Source organism: Natrix helvetica (genome assembly GCF_964273705.1).
Source record: "Natrix helvetica genome assembly, chromosome: 7".
NCBI classification, from domain to species: Eukaryota; Metazoa; Chordata; class Lepidosauria; order Squamata; family Natricidae; genus Natrix; species Natrix helvetica.
Window position 1 is genome coordinate 65,440,952 of NC_138558.1, and position 19,588 is coordinate 65,460,539.

At 43.5% G+C, this 19,588-nt stretch overlaps 2 protein-coding genes across 2 annotated transcripts in view; one reads left to right on the plus strand and one right to left on the minus strand.

The window, feature by feature from the left end:
* Nucleotides 1-6,925, plus strand: part of SCFD2 (sec1 family domain containing 2) — a 166,976-nt gene extending 160,051 nt beyond the window's left edge. The window contains exon 9 of the mRNA XM_081959298.1: nucleotides 6,343-6,925. Coding sequence (XP_081815424.1) covers nucleotides 6,343-6,435 — 93 coding nt within the window. The 3' untranslated portion in view covers nucleotides 6,436-6,925. The remainder of the gene's footprint in view (nucleotides 1-6,342) is intronic.
* A 5,091-nt stretch (nucleotides 6,926-12,016) lies between these two features.
* Nucleotides 12,017-18,439, minus strand: RASL11B (RAS like family 11 member B). The gene is made up of 4 exons (XM_081960047.1): nucleotides 18,196-18,439; nucleotides 16,866-16,922; nucleotides 14,399-14,475; nucleotides 12,017-13,503 (listed from the first exon to the last, which is right to left on the minus strand). Exons 1-4 carry the CDS (start codon nucleotides 18,332-18,334, stop codon nucleotides 13,036-13,038), a joined length of 741 nt encoding a protein of 246 aa, XP_081816173.1. The 5' UTR covers nucleotides 18,335-18,439; the 3' UTR covers nucleotides 12,017-13,035.
* Between the last annotated feature and the right edge of the window lie 1,149 nt (nucleotides 18,440-19,588).

Consider the following 19,588-nt stretch of genomic DNA (forward strand, 5'->3'; position numbering starts at 1 on the left):
GTGTGGCCGGAGCTGCTCTCTTTCTATAAATCTTGCTGGGGGTGTATGGAGTGCTGGCGTTGTTTCAGTAAATGGATTGATTGTATGTATGGCTGCATCATGATTGGTAGATTGGTGCTGGCTGTGGGTCGGTTGTTGTTTTGTGTTGTAACGGCCTGGGTGGTGGGTGGGGCTCGTTTGTTTACCAAGGCTGGTTTCCAGATGTCTGGTAGGCGGGAGGTATCGTCACATTTATTCATGTTGTGGGGGTGTTTCTCTATTTCAATAGCTTCCATAATTATTCTCTTCTTGAAGTGTTCAGTTTTGGAGATTAACCTGGTTGCTTCAAAATTAATTTTATATCCTGTAGCTTTAAGGTGCTGGAAAAGGGAGGACGTTTTTTCTTTTTTTCTTACTGCGTTCTTGTGTTCTGTGATGTGTGCATTTATTCTCCTGTTCGTTTGTCCTATATATGTTGCAGGGCAGATTTTGCATGGTATTTCGTAGACTCCTTGGTTTTCTAGCTGGATTTTGTCTTTGGGGTTTCTAAAGATATTGGCTATTTTTTGGTCAGTGTTGAAGGCTGTCTTGATATTGTGTTTGTGGAGAATTTTGCTGATTTTATCTGTGGTGCCTTTGATGTAAGGGAGGAGGGTGATGCCGCTGTCCTGTTCTGTGTCTTGGTTTTTTGGGGGAGTCTCCCTTTGGATTAGGGAGAATGACTTTCTTAGGGACATCTGGAAACCAGCCCTGGTAAACAAACGAGCCCCACCCACCACCCAGGCCGTTACAACACAAAACAACAACGGACCCACAGCCAGCACCAATCTATCAATCATGATACAGCCACACATCCAATCAATCCACTTACTGAAACAACGCCAGCACTCCACACACACCCCAAGATTTATAGAAAGACGGCAGCTCCCGCCATGCTTTAAGCCAAAAACACCAGCCTGAGGATGGTGAGTGAGACCTCGCTGAAACGTTGCCAAGACAATCTCAATCTTACACAGGTGTGTGTGTGTTTTCTGTATAAATCAATGGCTCCAACTGTAGACTTTTTCACCATTATAAAAAGATACTAAGAGTTTCCCATCTTTTTCTTCCAAATCCAATGCTGTCAACAGCAACAGGAATTCAGATGGAGACCATCCTTCCTCTCCACCTAAGCTCCCTTTTATCCTAAATTACATGCACTTCACATATGGAATGTATCATAAAGCACACTGGCCACATGTTTGTTAATAATGGAGTAGCTATCGTAGGAGGCCCACTGAGTACCTTTAGGCGTGGATTAAATGCCTCCTGCATGTTAATGGCATTCTTGACTTCAGAGCTCATTGAATTGTTCCTGGGATTTAAATACTTCTCTAGAAACACATTTTCATCTGATAACATGCCTCTTTTTTTTTTTTTGCACTTAACCTCCCAATTATCTCCTTAGAGTAGCGAATCCACTTCTTTGCTGTCAAAGGTAGGGCTTGAATTTGTGGCGCAGTGATGGACAAGTTAATCCAGACTCCAAATGTATTACTCTGGCTTGAAAGATAAGCAGAGGTTTAGTGGGTGATGAGAGAGAAAATGGCGTAGGGAGGTTTTGGGATTGCTATCCGAAAGGGATTGTGGTTTGACAAAAGAGCGGCACCGAACGGCGGTTGCTTTGCTTGGGATTGACCCTGGTGGGGATGGGTCAGCTTGTGAGAGAAAGAATCCAGAGTCTTTTATCATCAGATTTCCTCTATATACAAAGATATTACACTAGAACAGTGTGTTTCTCACCCTTGGTGACTTTAAGACGTGTGACTCCCGCCTTCTGGGATTTTGAAATCTACAAGTCAGCAAGATTGAGAAACGCCGCACTGGAGGCTCAAGAGCTTTAGAATGGGAGGGGAACAAGAATTCTCAAATGAGTCATTTCAAACAAAAATATGGTAAATAAAAATGGTTCTTTCGTGCAAAACTATTTCAAAGTTGCTGCATTTAAAGCTGCGTTTCTCTAGGTCGCTGAATATTTACTCCCTGTGCTAAATGAGGTTTCTAAATAGCTAAGCGTTTTAAATATTAAGCAAGCAGTTTAGTATTTATAAGGGGCGTGGTGGCTCAGTGGGTAAGACGCTGAACTTGTTGATCAGAAAGGTTGGCAGCTCGGGGGTTCGAATCCCTAGTGTCGCGTAACGGAGTGAGCTCCTGTTACTAGTCCCAGTTTCTGCCAACCTAGCAGTTCGAAAGCACGTATTAAATGCAAGTAGAAAAATAGGAACCACCTTTGATGAGAAAGTAACAGCGTTCTGTGCGCCTTCAGATTTTAGTCATGCCAGCCACATGACCACGGAGACGTCTTCGGACAGTGCTGGCTCTTCGGCTTTGAAATGGAGATGAGCACCACCCCCTACATACGTGTGAGGTGAAACTTTACCTTTAGTATTTATATAGATATTGTATATAGCCAAGGCACTATATAGCAAAACTGACCATACATGTATGGGATTCATCTAACAACCAAGCACATGCTTTACAAAGCCCTCCAGAAAGCTAAGAAGATCTGGATCCCCAATTAACCATGTTGCTTTAAAGAGGAATTAGATTGAATATGTAAAACTGGAGTATTTTTAGCACGAACTGAAACTGTTATTGATAGGTATAGTTCACTTCCAAAATGTGACTGAAATGGAAGCAAATTTAACTGGTTATAGAGATGTAGAACGTGCAACAATTCACATTACTGTAGGACGAGAAGCAATGGGTGGAAACTAATCAAGGACAGAAGCAACTTAGAACAAGGAAGAAATTTCCTGACAGTTAGAACAATTAATCAATGGAACAACTTGCCTCCAGAAGTTGTGAATGCTCCAACACTGGAAGTTTTTAAGAAGATGTTGGATAACCATTTGTCTGAAGTGGTTTAGGGTTTCCTGCCTAAGCAGGGGGTTGGACTAGAAGACCTTAAAGGTCTCCTCCAACTCTGTTATTCTATTCTATTCTAATATCAATACATAATAGCGATCAGATCCGGATTCATGCTGATAACGTAAATGTTTATGACACAACTTTTGTAAAGGGGAGAGCCCAATTGTGGTTGATATTGCAAAGATGAAATTAAGACTATGATTATTGTAGTAATAACTGTACTGAGTTATAAATACATGAGAATATATATCAGTTGTGCCTTAGACAAAATATTAATTAATATTAATGTTGAAATTCTAATCAGTAGGTTCAATGAAAATATTAATGGATCAGTCGGTGTGGCAAATTTTAATCAGAAAGATCAAAGTACATCTTCATTTTTAGTTCTTCGTTCTACTGTCCCATTTCGTATATTACTGTGATGAAAAATATTAAATATGGCTTTACTTTCTAGTAGCGAATGGGAACTTTTGATTATTAATTCATGCATATCGCAAGAAGGAATTATACTGGGATTTGGTAACATATAAAATTTAATCAATTAAAAAGGGCTTTAATCAACTAAAGTGCTTGGTAGCCTGACAGCCTTCCTGCATATATAAACAAAATCTTGATCATGAATATTTGAGCTGCGGGTAAAATATTTCTTGATAACACTTGTGAAGGCAGAAACACCAATGCAAAGCTCGGCCTGTGACAGATCCCCCCCCCCCCCCCCCTAGAAAGTGATGCTATCTTTCTCAGCGGTGAATTGACTAAATAATGGAACAGATTGGAGCGGAAGAGAAATAAAAAGCACCGGACCAGAAGTTGGTAGTGCAGTATCTCTGTATGAAGGCTAGGCTAGATGATGGTTAAGAATGTCTAGTCTCAATATATATAAGCATATATCTGATATAAGCCATGATAGTCTCTTCCATTAATGTCGGTCATTGATAGCCCTACACCAGGGGTGTCAAACTTGATTTCATTGAGGGCCACATCAGGGTTGTGTTTGACCTCGGGCCGGGGGGGGTGTTTCCAGCTCGACATCACTCATGTCGGGGGATGCCCTTGGTGGTCAAGTGTTAAGGCACGACATCCCTCAGACCCTCCCTCCCTCTCATTATAATCTTCCTCCCTTCCCTTCCTTACATCCCTCCCTCACTACTTCATTCCCCATCCCATCCCCTTCCTTCTTTTTCCTTCCCTCTTCATTCTCCTTTCTTCCTCCTTCCCCTCTTTCCTTATGTTTCCTTCCTTGCTCTCTTCCCATCTTTCCTTCTTGGTCTTGGACTTTCCCTTTCTCCTTTCCTGTCCCATCTTGCATGCCTAAATGCAAAAGGCGAAACATTTCTCCTTTTGTTTTGTTTTTAGTTTGCTACCCTCTGCCAGCAAAAACGAAGCTCGGGGGGGGGGGGGGCGTGCACGGCTCCCAGGCCCCATTTTCGGCCACAACAGCCTCCTGCAGCCCTCTGCAAGCAAAAAGGCCTTGCGTTTGACACCCCTACCTTACGCTGTTGGCCCAGTCAAGGAACAAACACTGCCTAGGTCTAAAATTACTTTTATTGGAATGGCTATAATAACAGAGTCTGGATGTGCCTCCTTCTCCCTCTTAAATCCATGCAAATTAGAAGGGCACCTGTCTTAGGCATTTTTGTAAATCCCTGCCATTGTATGGCCTTAAGTCCAGTTTATTTGTTCAATGCCTTGGCAATGGATCTTTTCTCTCTCTTGTCACAACTTATGCAAGTTGCATACTTTCTGTCATGCACTTCCCTTGCATCATCTTTCATCATTGTGTCAGCTCATTAGGAAGACATCAAATTGATAATCATTCCCCTGGAATTTCCTTTTTGGAACAGTAGGAAGAATGGCATAGAAAATCACATGTTACATTTTTCAAGGCATGCAGTGGCTCTCAAGATTAGGACGCCGGGCTGACGATCGGGCTGAGACCTGGTTGCTGCCACGGGATGGGGTGAGCGCTCGTCACATACTCCAGCTACTGCCGAGCCAGCAGTTTGAAAACAGGCAACTGCCAGTAGATAAATGGGTACCACTTTGGTGGGCAATTTAATGGGGACAGGTAAGGCGCCCCCAACTGGTCATCCCCCAGGCGATGGTGAGGTCACCGTTCAATCCTTTCAATCCAGAAGCGCTTTAGTGCTCCAGACACAAATATAGTAGTAGTACCTTTTTCTATTCAGATTCTACAACACTGAACGCACACTCAATAGGCAACATTGGCTTTCATTCAAATAGGAAAAGGCCAACATTGGCTCCCATCCACTGATGGGGGGAAAACTATAAGAGCAATTCATTAAAATAATAATAATGATAACAACAACCCCATGGGCATTGACAAATTTGCCATCAGTCAATTGCCAAAAGCAGCTTTACTTGGAACAGCTTCCATCCTGCGACCATATCTGTAACACCGGCAAAATTCAGATCTGCCTATCCCAGGTTTTTGGTAAGGACTCGATAGGTAGACAAAAATGCCAAACATAGTCTGAACATCTGGCTGACTGTGAATAACAACAACAACAACAACAACAACAATCAATCAATCAATGATATTTGTGATGCATTTTTGAATGTTCAGTTGACTACGTTTCATGTTTAAATAAATATAAATAAATAAATACAATTAAAAAAACAGTGATACCCATTGTCATCAGGGCCCTTGGTACCATGTCCAAGAATTTTACAAAACATATAAAGAAATTGCAGCTTCCTGCAATAACACCAGCAGAACTGCAAAAAACTGCGCTACTTGGAACATCCTATATTTTAAGAAGATACTTGGTTGATACCTAGGATGCTGGCAGCAACCCATATCAAACATTAGCATGTCAATGAAATTTGTGACACATCTTGAAATGTTCACTTGACTGAGTTTTATGCTTAATGAATAAAATAAATAATAATGATAATAAAAACAGTGATACCCATTATCACCGGGGCACTTGGTACCATGTTCAAGAATTTTATAAAACACATCAAGAAGTTGCAGCTTCCTGTAATAACACCAGTGGAACTGCAAAAAACTGTGCTACTTGGAACATCCTATATTTTAAGAAGGTACTTGGTTGATACCTAGGACGCTGGCAGCAAACCATATCAACCTTCAGTGCCAGTCAGTGATATTTGTGACACATTTTTGAATGTTCAGTTAACTTGAGTTTCATATTTAATGAATGAAGCATATAATAATAATAAAATAATGATTATGCTCATCCTTCCACTAACACAGAATTACAGTACTTCTGATGATTGAAATTATTTCAGTCTTTCAATTCTAATGATTGAAAGTTTGCCCAAGAATTGTATGCTGAGGAGATAACCATGTTAGTTTATTCGCTCACGGAACCACAACCCTTCATCACTGAAGGTTTCCATCACTGATGGAGGCCGCAAAAGCTGGTCATCCTATCCATAGATGCATATACTGTATCTTTTGCTTTCCAGGTCATTGTTCTCTCTACAATTCTCCTGACACCACAGAACATTCTAGAGCGTCTTTTTGCAACAGACCGTCTCAAGCCAGACATCGGTATCTGAAGTTGCCAAAACGGGCATCTGGCCCAACCTGTGGGAAATGCACCAAACTCTTCCTTTCTGCCTTTCAGGAACATCCCTTTAAAACAGAGATGCTCTGAAATTGCCCATAATGTGATAAATTTTCAGCTGCGTAAAAGGGATGAGCTCAATGTTTGTGAAGAAAAAGCAGCTCGCTTAGTCATTGCTTCAAAGCCATTTTTGAGAGCTCTCAGGCTGACCTTCCTGTCCTTGCAGAAATGTTGTGCTTAGCTGAAAATCCTTTCTCTCCAGCTTATTAGCAGCAATGATTGTTGCAGGGCATTAATTGTGTCAAGCAGAGCCTGTAAAGATTCAAAAGAACATTGTAAAACCAGGAAAGGGAGCAAGCCAGGCCGTCATTTTTAGACAAAGCTTTTGCTACATTCGTTTTGAGCACCATTGTTCACACTTTATCTTTAGCAAGGTAGATAAAAGATGCCACTACAAAAAAATAAAAGACGTGGGAAATATGCGAGTGGCAAATTTGATCGGAAATATCTTTATGATCTCTGAGGTAATGTACCCTTTTTGACAAATAGTTATGGGCAGGGGTGTGATTGAAAAATGTTAGCAACCGATTCTCTCTGGGAGGCCCATTTTTTGCCCTCCCAGAGCCTCTGTGTGGGCCGTGCACTTACCTGGCATCCAAAACAGGTTGCGTGGAGACTCCTGGAAGGGTCGGAGCAGGGTGGGCGGGGCCAGCCAATCCTTTCAACTACCGATTGCTGAAAATCCCACCCCTGGTTATGGGGTGTGGGAAGCAATGCCAAGATTGGCCAAGATTCAGCGGCATATGGAAGGTGGGTCAAAATACCATATTTTTCAGAATATAATGTGTATTCCCCCCCCCCCCAAAAGAGGGTGAAAATTTGGGTGCATCTTATACACCGAATGTAGCCCCGTCCACACACCGGTCCCCATCCTTTGGCCTCTGCCTCCCAGAAATTTATGGGTGCATCTTATACACCGAATGTAGCCCCGTCCACATACTGGTCCCCACCCTTTGGCCTCTGCCTCCTTGCAGCAAATGGGAAAATGAGGCTTACAGAGGGGACAACAGGCTAAGGCAATTCCTGCAGCCTGAAACAGCTGATCATCGGGAGGCCTGTGCTCAAAGTGAAAGTGTAATGGGCTATTTGCTGTTTGCTGCAAGGAGGCAAATTGCTGGGAGGCAGAAGCGGATTGTTTTTTTCTTGTACTAATCAGGCTAAACTGAAGCAGGCTGTTTGCTGCAAGGAGGTAACTATAAATGCCTATAGAATGTTCAAATTAGTAGATTTATTTTTTAAAAAGTGCCTTATTATTGTTCTAGACAATATAAATGCTTGATCTGGAGGCCCAGTGCTATTGTATCTTCTTTTAAATAGCAGAGAATAATGTATACTTCCAGAAAGCATATCAATTTTAACAGCATCTGTACAAGTATAGTCTGAAATGTAACACTACAAACAGTGTCTATCGTCTGTACTGTTTGCTCTGTGCTGCAAGGAGGCAAATTGCTGGGAGGCAGAGGAAGATTTTTCCCCCTTGTTTTCCTCCCCAAAAGCTATGTGCATCTGATATTTCGGAGCGTCTTATACTCCGAAAAATACGGTAAGCAAATTGATGATTGTGAAATTACAATCCAAGCATTGCAGCCCTTTTGTGAGTGCACTAGTCTGAAAGGGTTGGGGTTTCAATTGTTGTTACTGCCATCTTGCCTTTTTTGATTTCCTCTGTATCGCCACCATCTAGATTACAAATTAGTAGCCAAGTTACAAGGCAGGAGACATCCCTGTGGGAAGAGATAATTGGCAAGAATTTGAAGCTAATTGAAGAGCTCCAGTTTCCATTCTTCTAAGGGAAAACCAGTCTCCTGTTCCTCCTTTAAACAGAAAGATGTATTATGCGCTCCCATTGGATTCCTGCCTCCATCAGCCTCTGTCATCTAAAACAACACTCCAAATTTGTCTGAAGCACTGCAGATTCCCTATCCCTTATTTAGAACTTGGTACTCCAATAAAAGCAGATCCAGACTCTTCGATGGGTAACTGATATGTTCATGCAACCCAGAGTTATTCCTGGCCAGAATACCAAATATGTATTTGTGTGTGTGAAGTTGCTTCAGAAATAATCTAAAAAGAACATCTCATTGTCAATGAAAGCCCAGGATTCTAACTTTCCAGGAGGGAAGACTATTCATGGTACGGTATCTCCTCCTAGCTCTTCCATCTCCAGTGTTTCGCTTAAACCTCTGGGTGTCCGAGAGAAAACGTTTGCATGATGTTTCTGACATGCATGTTTTCAGTATGAAGAGAGACTGATGGTATTTATTGGATGGAGCCGGGGGTGGGTGTTTAGCTGCTGGGGATTCGCAGGGGGTTGGGAGAAGCTCTAACTAAGATTCAGTGCAGTTCAGAGAACCTCCAAATCCCACTCCTGGCTGGCCCTGTCCCCACACAGCCCGTTATGGATGCAGGTAAGTGCAGGGCGCTCGGGAGGGCAAACCACGGGCCTCCCGGAAGTTCAGGAAGGCCGGAAACTTGCCTGTTTCTGGTCTCCAGAGGGCCTCCGGAGCATGGAGAAGCCGTTTTCCCCCTCTCAGAGGCTGGAGGAAAGCCTCCGGAGCCCAGGGAGGGCAAAAGCCCCCCCCCCCCCCCGTGGTGCAGGAGGCTGAGTAGGCCATGCCCACCATGCCATGCCCACCCAGCAACCAGACAGAGAATCCCTTGCTAAAAAATTTTGAAGCCCACCCTGGATATTCAGAGAAAGATCCACGGGGGAAAGTTGCTGTCCATTTCTTTAAACATCACCCACACAGAACACACACAGAGTGTGTGTATGTGTGCGTGTGTGTGTAGAGAGTGTGTGTGTATTTGCATGTTCAGAACATCTTTACCTGGCTAATGTTTTTCTTGCAGTTTATTGTATGAATAATAAAAGGTGGCCTGATCTAAGATTAGGAAGCACCGCTTCAAATGCCAAGCCGATTTGTGACATGGTTTTCTTTTCATATGGCTATTGTGCCAGACTTTGTTGCAGCAATCAAATCCAGAAAGCACACACAGGTAACTGATTTAGCAGGATTCATTAACTTTTCTTTATATGTAATATAACACATGAGACATATATGCCATTATTTTTACTACCGGTTTGCTTGTGCGCACACACAATGCTTCTGCACATGCGCAGAAGTGTCTGGGCAGGTGGGCAGAGCCTCCCGTCACCACCACTACCAGTTCGTCCAATCCGGGCTGAACTGGGAGCAACCCACCTTGGTATATAATACCAAGAGTGGTACTTCCAACGTGGTAGAGAGTACAAGCAAACACAGGCAGAAGAGAAAACAGTTTCCAGTTTTAGTTGGGTCTAGGACTGTTCTGCTTGTACCCTTCGCCCCCAGGGTCCTCCCCCAGCCATTCATTGCTATCATTTCTCCTCCGCTGAAAGGACCCTATCTGTTTGCGCCGGCCAATGGGACCCAGCCTCTTTAGTCCCAGACTCTTCGTCACAGGCCATTCAGCGAAATACTGTGCACCCCGCCCTTTTGGGCTCAGGAGACAGTTCACCGCTAGCCAATCGGAGGAAGGGAAGGGAGAAAGAGAGGGGGGGGGAGGGAGAAAGTGTTTCATTTGGAGTTTCCTCTCTGGGGGTTCATTTCTCTGCCCAGTTGCCTCGGGTCTGAGCTAGAAAATCCTTTGCATCCCCCCGAGCCCAAAAATCTGGGGTGCACAGTATTTCACCCTATGGCCCGTGACAAAGGGTCTGGGACTGAAGAGGCTGGGTCCATTGGCCGGCGTGAACAGCTAGGGTCCTTTCAGCGGAGGAGAAATGGTAGAGGTGAATGGCTGGGGGTGGAACCCTGGGGGCCAAAAAGGGGTGGCGAAGGGTACAAGGAGAACAGTCCCATTCCAGCAGCAGACATGTTTGCAGCTTTAGCACAGAAGTTAAACTAAGACATGCCCAGGTTCCTTGCCGTCTCCAGCAAATACTCTTTCAGTTTCCAAACAGTCCCCATTGGCTGACCTGTTGCCCTGTCTCTGTCTTCATGAATATACACTGACATATTACATAGTTGACTTGGCTTCAGCAACTTTTGATCCTGTTTTATAGGAGTAGAATATAGCTAGATGCTGCCTTCTCCAATGTCACCAAATCCAGTAGTTTGGCTGACGCAAAACTGCCCTTTTTAAATGACTTTTCACATGGCCCCTGTTGAAGACGATTTAAATTGGGCTGCCACCTGAGATTGCAAGCAAACAGAAAGCTGCCACTTTGTAGAACATGCCTCATAGGAAAAGGGCAAACTTGTGAGCATTTACTTATGACCATAATCAGTGGATGAGCTGGCAAGCCAGCGTGAGCTATAAAACGACTTAATTGAAGCGCTTAGAGAGAAAAGAGTAAACACGGTCCCCATGGTTACCAGGCCAGATCTGTCATATTGAACTAATAGGAACTAAAATTCTCTATTAAAGGAAGGATTCCGGTATGGCCTGACTCTTGGCATATACACAACTTAATTGAGAAACGGGCTGGAAATGGGGGCTGCAGAGAGCTGAATTATGCGGGACTTTGTGTAAGGTGACACTGCACTCCGTTCATGCAAAATTCCACAGGGTTGCTTCTTACAATCTTTTATTGCCTTTTATCAGTAGAGAATAGATTTAGCCTCCAGAATGGTGCATAGTAGGGAAAGGTGCAAGAAAACCAAAATGGATGCCTTCTTCCATCCCATCTGCAAGGAATGCTTAAAACTGAGAGAGATTTTGCCCAAGTAGTCATGCCTGCTAATCTTGCCTTATTTCTCTCTCTCTCACACACACACACACTCCTGTGTCCAGTTGTAGCTCTTGCGGCACAATGGAAGCAGAGGCTTGCAGCAAGGGAGCCCTCTCCCCTTGGTACCACAGCTGGCGAGGATGCTTTGGTGTTTTGGATGCATTGTGCTAGGTAGACTTTTTGGGGAGTTGTGGCCAAGTGGTAACGCCCCTGGTGTCTTTGCAAAGGCTTTTGGAATAACGGGGGTGGCCCAATGTGAAATCTAATTTCTGCTCCCCCCCCCACTGGTTCTGTGGGTGTGGCTTGGTGGGGGGTATCACATGACTGAGTGGGCGTGGCCATTTTTTTTTACTTTCAGCTATTTTTAAAGTATTTTTTAAGCATTTTTTTCCATGCTGGTTTGCCTGAACTGGCAGGGAAAAAATGCTTTAAAAAGCTTCCAACAATCATCAGAAGCTTTTTAAAGCATTTTTTCCCTGATGGTTCGGGCGAACCGGGCTGAACCGGGAGGATTTCACACCTGGAGTGGCTACCGTGTAGTTAGAAAAGCATTTGAGAAGCAGGTAACTTTGTATAGCAGCTACACAACTATTCTGGTATAGAAATCTATACTTGCAAGATATAGATGCTGTTGGGTGTGTAGCATTCTCAAAAACCAATGCCCCTGTGCCGGTGTAAGATTCATTACACCCCTCCATCAATACATTTTTCCTTGCTTAGCAGGCAGTAGAAATCTTACTAACACAACCTCATTTTTTTTCTATGTACATTCCCTAGCAACTGGTTAGAAAAGTACAACACATTCTTGAGAAAACATTGTTTAATTTAATGATGACACAAAATAAAGACGTCGTACCCTGGTAACGTTTCTGAAACATAAAATAAATAAGTTACCGCTTAAGGGGAAAGCACAATGTTGCTTTTTGTTAAACTGCATCCATGTTATCTTTGCATCTCTTATTTTAAACATGTTCTGCTTTATGGGACAAGCCTCATGGTCCAGCATTTGGCTAGTGGTTAAATCACGAACGGCAGATTGATATAACAGTGGAAAGCCCCTTCTGCCTCAATTAGAGATATGGCCTGCTCCACATCTAGCAAAGAAGTGACACGAACCGAAACAGTGTGACTTTCAATCCATATTTAGATCGATTAATTTGGATTTATCTGAAAATAAATCCAGCATTGCATCAGATGACCAACAAATCTTAAAATCTTGAGAATGTTATGCAGTTGTAAAAAAAATTACACTTAAGTATTTGCAGCACAGTATGTCTCATCGCAATCAAATATAATCGTTTAAGACATTTTACACCAAAGACTCTGTTACTGCTCTGTTGGAACAGAAATGCTTGTACTTCATGAACTGGAATTTTTTTTTTTAAATCAAAAGTCTCTTGTGAGATTTATAAAAGAAACCAGCCCTAATTCAATAGCCAAAGGATATCTGTTTCCAATGAAAGAAATGGCATTCTGAGTATTTCCCCCCATCTTCTTCTAAAGTGAACAGGATAGCAAATACTAAGCTACCCTAACCTCCATCACAGAATATGGCAATGTTTTGAATGCATTCAAATGTCCTGCTTTCAGCATAAAAGTACGCAATGTGTCCCTTCTTTAGGAACTTATTCAAGTTTTGTTGGAGTTTCTCCTTTGCTTCATACTCCCTAGTCCAGTATCACTGGAACACATACACTTCCTCTCTCTTTGATCTTGCTGGGTGGCCTTGGTGCCAGCAAAATGTTCCCGACTTGGAACCAATGGACTCTTCGCTGAAGAGAGAAGGCGTGAAGAAATTTTCCATCCAGGTCAATCAACCTTTCAGACAGAGGTGACGGTTCTCACTTTGGCCGACAAAGCTTGCTTAAACCTTCTCTTCAGGTCTTGCATGTTGGGTGACTTGGGCCTTGAGATGAGGGAAGTCCTCCGCTTCTCCGGGGTGCAGACGGGTTGTTGCTTACTGACTTCTTTGCACAAGCTGTGGAAGGCACAGAAGACCTCTTTGTAGTTCTCACTGACTGAGACCTCGTAGAAATTACAGCCCAGCATGCCGGCCAGCTGAAGTCCACGCTGAGGTTCTACCTCCTTAATATGGAGGAGGTCCGCTTTGTTTGCGACAATAACTACGGGAACTCGATTTCCGGGATGGACCTGCCGTATGTGCTGGTGGAAATGACCAAGGAGTTCGTAACTTTTATGATCGGTAATCGAAAAGACAATTACGACTGCATCCGCCCAACGGAGACACTTGTTCAGCTGTTCATTACAATCCAGGCTGTGTCTGTGCATCTGTGGTTTTTTTTTTTTTTTTAAAAAGGAATAAGAAAATTATTTGGCTGCAAAGCCACAGATCTTTCCGATACAACTTCTTTTCCATTCTACATCTGTGAGTTAACACTGCCCTCGTTCATTTTTCTCCCTCAAATTTAATCTCCTCTCTCCTGTTGCTTAAACAAACAAAAACTGGGTCTAAACTGAGTTAGTCTGGAAGTTTGCTACGTTCAAGTGGAAAACTGACCCATGCGTCACTTTTGGTAAAGTAAAATAATTTGTGGTGCCAAAGAATGGGAAATTAACTGGCTAGACAGTCAGTGGGGAATGGAGAGGGGGGGAGAGGAGAACAAAGGTATGAGCTGGAAATGTTTTAGAGTTGGAGGATTGCCCAGTTCAAAAAGGCAAATTTTGACCTTACACACGTCTATCCGTTTAAACTTTCCCCAATACAAAATCCACTCCAAAGTAATTTTAATGCGTACAGCTGCTGGTGCCATTGAGTTGTTTCAATCGTGTGTGTTTATTAAATTGGCTACGTAAAAAATATGAAAATATTTCTGGTGTACATTTCGCCAGGAAAAAAAAACCTTTTATTTTTCCAAGAAACAGCTCTTTACCCATTAGCAGCAATTCTGGTTTTATTTAGAAAGGTTGCCTCCTTAAAACGAGTGCTGTGTTTTCAAGTGGGCAAACATTGAATTGAAATAGTGGGTTGTTTTCTTTTACTGTCAGGAGACTCTACACAGACCATTTATCTGGCAGTGACTGTTTACAGTCATTCCTAACAACGAAAAGAATTTGCAGTGACTCCATGGCCTAAATATCAGCCAATATCTACAACCCTCGTCCTGAAGCTGAGCGATAATGAGGCTCCCTTTTAAATTATGGAATGCAAAGGAAGCCCACTCACCTGTATCCCAGGTGTATCTTGTACCTGAATTGCAAACATCTCTCCATCGATTTCAATCTGCCTGCTGTACAGGTTACCTGGCAATAGAAATAAAGACAGAATTTTAACAAAGGATGACCAAAACTGAAGACACTTCTGTAAAAATAAAAATTGTCAGTGAATACAATTGCCGTGTCGTACTTTGAACTCGTAGTGGAGAAAACCATTCTAACTTTATTAGATGCATGCTTCATCAGAGAAAACAATTAGCACAATCCTAGGCATCTTATTTAGTCATTCATTGGGACTAAATTGCAGATGAGTGTGTATAAGATTGCAGCCTAAATAAATAACTACGGAGAGGTAAACAAACAACAGAAGCACTCGTAAAATTAGTTGACACTGTCAGATGACTTTACACATGCTTTTTTGTAAAACTAACTTTATGTATAAAGTTACTGCTAGAGCTAGGTGCAAAAGAATTTATTAGCTGTCTGGGCCTTTTGTACAGGGCAGTGTGTCTCAATCTTGACAACTTTAAGACACTTAGACTTCAACTCCCAGAATTCCCCAATTTCTGGGTTGCCAAGGTTGGAAAAACATTAGTATGGGAGAACAGCACACCTTGCAGTTAGCATAAAATTTATGGAAAAATTACTACCAGGAAAGAATTAAACGTGTTTACATTTTCTGCCACAAGAATACATAATTGTGATGTGCTGCATTTTGATTGCCATGTTTTTACTTTGATGATGAAGGTTTCTACCTGCCAGGTAAGTCTCTTTCATCCCATCAGCCTTCTATAAGAAAACCTTCAGTCTCATTGATTTCTCATCTTTATCAAATATTGTTCTTCTTTTGCCTTGGCAACCAGGAAGTTAATTCAGTTATGGTCATGACAATGTTGCCTACATGTGGACACATCTCAGGATTTTTTGCAGCATTTTGGCAAAACTTTGGACTGGGTCAATTACTTTGGATTTTTAGATTTGTTTCAATGAAGTTTACAAGAGCCGAGGTGGCGCAGTAGTTAGAATGCAGTACTGCAGGCTATTTCTGTTGACTGCTAGCTGCAGTTCAAATCTCACCGGCTCAAGGTTGACTCAGCCTTCCATCCTTCCGAGGTGGGTAAAATGAGGACCCAGATTGTTGGGGGCAATAGGCTGACTCTGTAAACCACTTAGAGAGGGCTGTAAAGCACCATGAAGCGGCATATAAGTGCTAAAGTGCTATTGCTATTACATTGTTGCGTTATTTGCCAGAAAGTGTGGGAGATCACATCTCTGCTCGTTTAGCACTCGAGTAGAAATCCAGTGACAAGATTTGCTCTAATGTCAATACATTTCACTGCAAGTTGATCTGTTTTCCCTGATTTTTTTAGAATTTTTAGCTTGTTGGCCCTATTGGATCGAATATTTCTGGGATAAGCCAAATGTACATCCTTAGTGAATGAAGGCTACCAGCGCCATCCACAGGCGTGGTCAAAAGCCACAGTGGAAGCCACAAGAGTATAACAGAAGCCCCACCTGTTTTGCCAGCAGAATTTTTTCAATCGTACAGCTCAATCCCTGACCTTATCTCCTGGCTACCCATGTATGCTAATTAATCTGCCTTTCCAGGGATCAAGTCAGCTATGCATTCGTGGTCGCAAAAGCTGAATTTGAGATTTCATCCGAAATATTGTTCCTGTCTGCCATCTATTGAAAAAGCTGCTCGGTTTTGATTTTATTTTTTCCCCAATTTGCTTTAATCTGCCTTGGATAGACTTCATCCCTTCCCCACCCCACCTGCCATCATTTAATTCCCTGCAGTTCCTCAGAAGGTCTGCCCTTGCTTGCCTGCTTTTTCAGGAGGATAACAAAAGCTCTTTAAAGTTCAGTCCAAAGCCTCATTTGCATAAATACCTTGATTACCCATAAAGATAGGAGCGGAACTGATGGAGCTTAAAGCCACATCTTTTAACTTGGAATGCATTTCATTACTGCTGATGTATGTGGGTGGCAGAAGCCAAAAGAAAAAGATGTCAGAAGTCAGGCATCCCAGCTTGAGTGAAGTAAATCTCAGGATGCTTCCCCCCCCCCTCCCCAAAAGCAAATGATCAAGGACGTGTGCAAAATAAACATCTTTGTCCTCTTGCTATAATCATTCCTATCACCCATCTCCTCCCACTTATGACTATATGACTGTAACGTGTTGCTTGTATCCTTAACAATTTATATTGATATTGTTTCCTGATTGCTTATTTGTACCCTATGACTATCATTAAGTGTTGTACCCGTATGATTTTTGATGAATGTATCTTGTCTTTTATATACACTGAGAGCATCTGCACCAAAGACAAATTCCTTGTGTGTCCAATCACACTTGGCCAATAAAGAATTCTATTCTATTCTAATAATGAATGCCCTCCCCCATACTTCATCCCTTTTCTCCCAAGGATGAAAATACATGGGAATGCACCGCCTAAAGAAGGAAAATTCTTTCTTACCTGCATTACGTTCGTAGTCTCCGATGAATCGCCTGGTGAGAAATCTCACTACCAGGGCTGAAATTAACAAAGAAACAAAAAAGATGTCATTTAGCAAGAAGAGAAGAAAAAGTCATCACTATTTGAAGACTTATTAAAAACCCACTGCTGTCTGCTGCCCCCCTGCTCTCCACCCACATGCACACAGGGAGGTGGCAGATAAGGTGTGGATGGAGCAATCCAAAGGAATTTAGCCCTTCAAGGAAAAACTGCAGGAAGCCAGGGGAACTGGCTATAGGATAATTCGAGAGGTGTGAAGGTTCAGGTAAATTTAAATTCCTAAAGTTTTTTTTTCTAGCTTCCTGTCTCCTTAAACCTGTAGGCTTAGACGACTGGGGTGCCTACTCCTAAAAATCCAGTGGGAATCAGCCTAAAAACTCTTACTAGATATGAACTTATCATCCTTTTATGCTGGGGCAGGGCAGGGGGTCCCGATATCATGCCAAGAGAAGGCAAATGTCATTTTTTTTCTCACTTGACTATGTCCATCCCAAATCTGGCAGAGCAGGTGTATGGGGAACATGGGTAGGACACAAGAGCTGCCTTGCTCAGTTTTGAGCACTGCACACCAAGACAACTAAACACAAGAACAGTTTTTTCCTGAATGCCATCACTCTGCTAAACAAAAATTCCCTCAAAACTGTCAAACCATTCACTAAGGCTGCATTACTATTAGTCTCATTGTTCCTATCCCCCATCTCCTCCCACTTATGACTGCAGGACTGTAACTTTGTTGCTTGTGTCCTTATGATTGATATTGATATTGTTTCCTGATTGCTTATTTGTACCCTATGACTATCATTAAGTGTTGTACCTTATGATTCTTGACGAATGTATCTTGTCTTTTTATGTACACTGAGAGCATCTGCACCAAAGACAAATTCCTTGTGGCTCCAATCACATTTGGCAATAAAGAATTATATTCTATTCCATTTAATGTTAATTCAAATGGTTAAATTCCGCCGCCTCTTTTTTGCGGGGGGGGGGGGTGTGGATCAAATGCAAAGCGTGTCTGCTTGTTCCCTTTGAAGTTTGAAAGGCGTTTTCTGCAGGAGGAGGAATTTCCTTTGGGTGAAACGGGCAGGATGAAATGCTGATGATGCTGGAAGAAGAGGAAGAAGGGAGGAGGAGGAGGAGGAGATGAAGAAGGGAGAAGAAGAAGAAGAAGAAGGCCAAGTGTGATGGGACACAAAAGGAATTTGGTGCATAAGCTCTCGGTGAAGAAAGACTCCCTCCTCCAGCCAAGCGCCCCTTCCCTCTCCCCACTTCACCATCCGCCCCCAATACTCACCGGTCTTGCCCACCCCGCTGGCTCCCACCACCGCGATCTTGATGAGCCGAGGGCGGCCGGAGGCGCCGCCGTCTCCGCCGAGGGCGTTCTCTGCCTGGGGATACTCGGCGATGGTGCCCATGTTCTGGATCAGGCGCATCGCAGCTGCTGCGGGGAAAGCCGAGGGATGCCGAAGAAGCCGCGTCCAGCCCCGCCGATCCTCTGCACAGCCTCGCCTCTCCCGACACCTTTTTCTCCTCTTCGCCTTGGCTCCTCCCACTCCCACCCCACCCCCAGTTTCCCGGGAAAAGGTCCGCCCCGCCTTTTTCCTCCTCTGTCCAACCAATAGGGTCTGAGCAGCCCCTCCCCGGGCGCCCCACCCACCCACTCTTGGCCCCTCCTCTCAGCTTCTCCCCAGCTCACGTTCCTGGGCAGGTTTTGCTGCGGTCGCGTGGATCTCCGGCGTTCCACGAGGGGCTCCCCACGCGCGACCGCTTCCCCCCCCTTTTTACTCTTCCCGCTGCCCCCCCTTAACCCTCCCCACCACTGCGCCCGTGAAGTGGGACCTGTGACCGCGATTGCACCCGGTCCCTCCGCCCGGATGGACGGACAGGTGGTTGGCGAGAGGCCAAGTCCCTTGAGCGCAGGTTGGAGTCCGGGAAGAACGAGGTGATCTGTTTCTGCCGTGGGCGACGTGAATCATTGTTCCCCGCACGTGGGCAGGGGAGGTTGACCCAACCCCGGGGCCTTCTGGTTGGATTTCAATCCATTCGCCCCTTCCCTCCCCTCCCCAAGGGGTGAAGATGGAAGGTTTCTACAACGCAGCTTTCAAAAGTGACCGGATTCTCAAACTCTTTCCTTAGGACATTAAAAGTCAGAGAACAGCCTGTGCAGAGGAAAGTGTCTCTCTTTTGCACATTTAGTAGAAATTTAGTACGTTTTATCGATCCTACATCCTAACAATGAAAGTCTATTGCTGTCAAAAGGGTCCACATGCATCACACACACACACACACACACATATATATACACGTATACACATAACTTATTCAAGATTTGCTGATTTATATATGTATCTCTATGAGTCTCTGTGTGTGTATGTATATAGCATGTGTACCAGGGCTGAGTTCCTTCCAGTTCTAACTTCTTCTATAGAAGAGGTTCCACAAATCTACTGTGCCATTTAGAACCAGTTCCAGCTCCCCTCACTCCACACATCCTCAAGATGAAGAGTGAGAGGAAGAATTCTGGGAGTTGAAGTCCACAAGTCTTAAAACTCTCAAATTTGAACACCCCTGGGGTTTTTTTTCTAAAGGGTTAGGGGTGCAAGGGTCTTGTCACTTGACAGCTTTAACACTTGGGTGCTTCAAATGCCAAGAGTTTTTGAGCCAACATTTTGGTTGCTAAGCAAGAA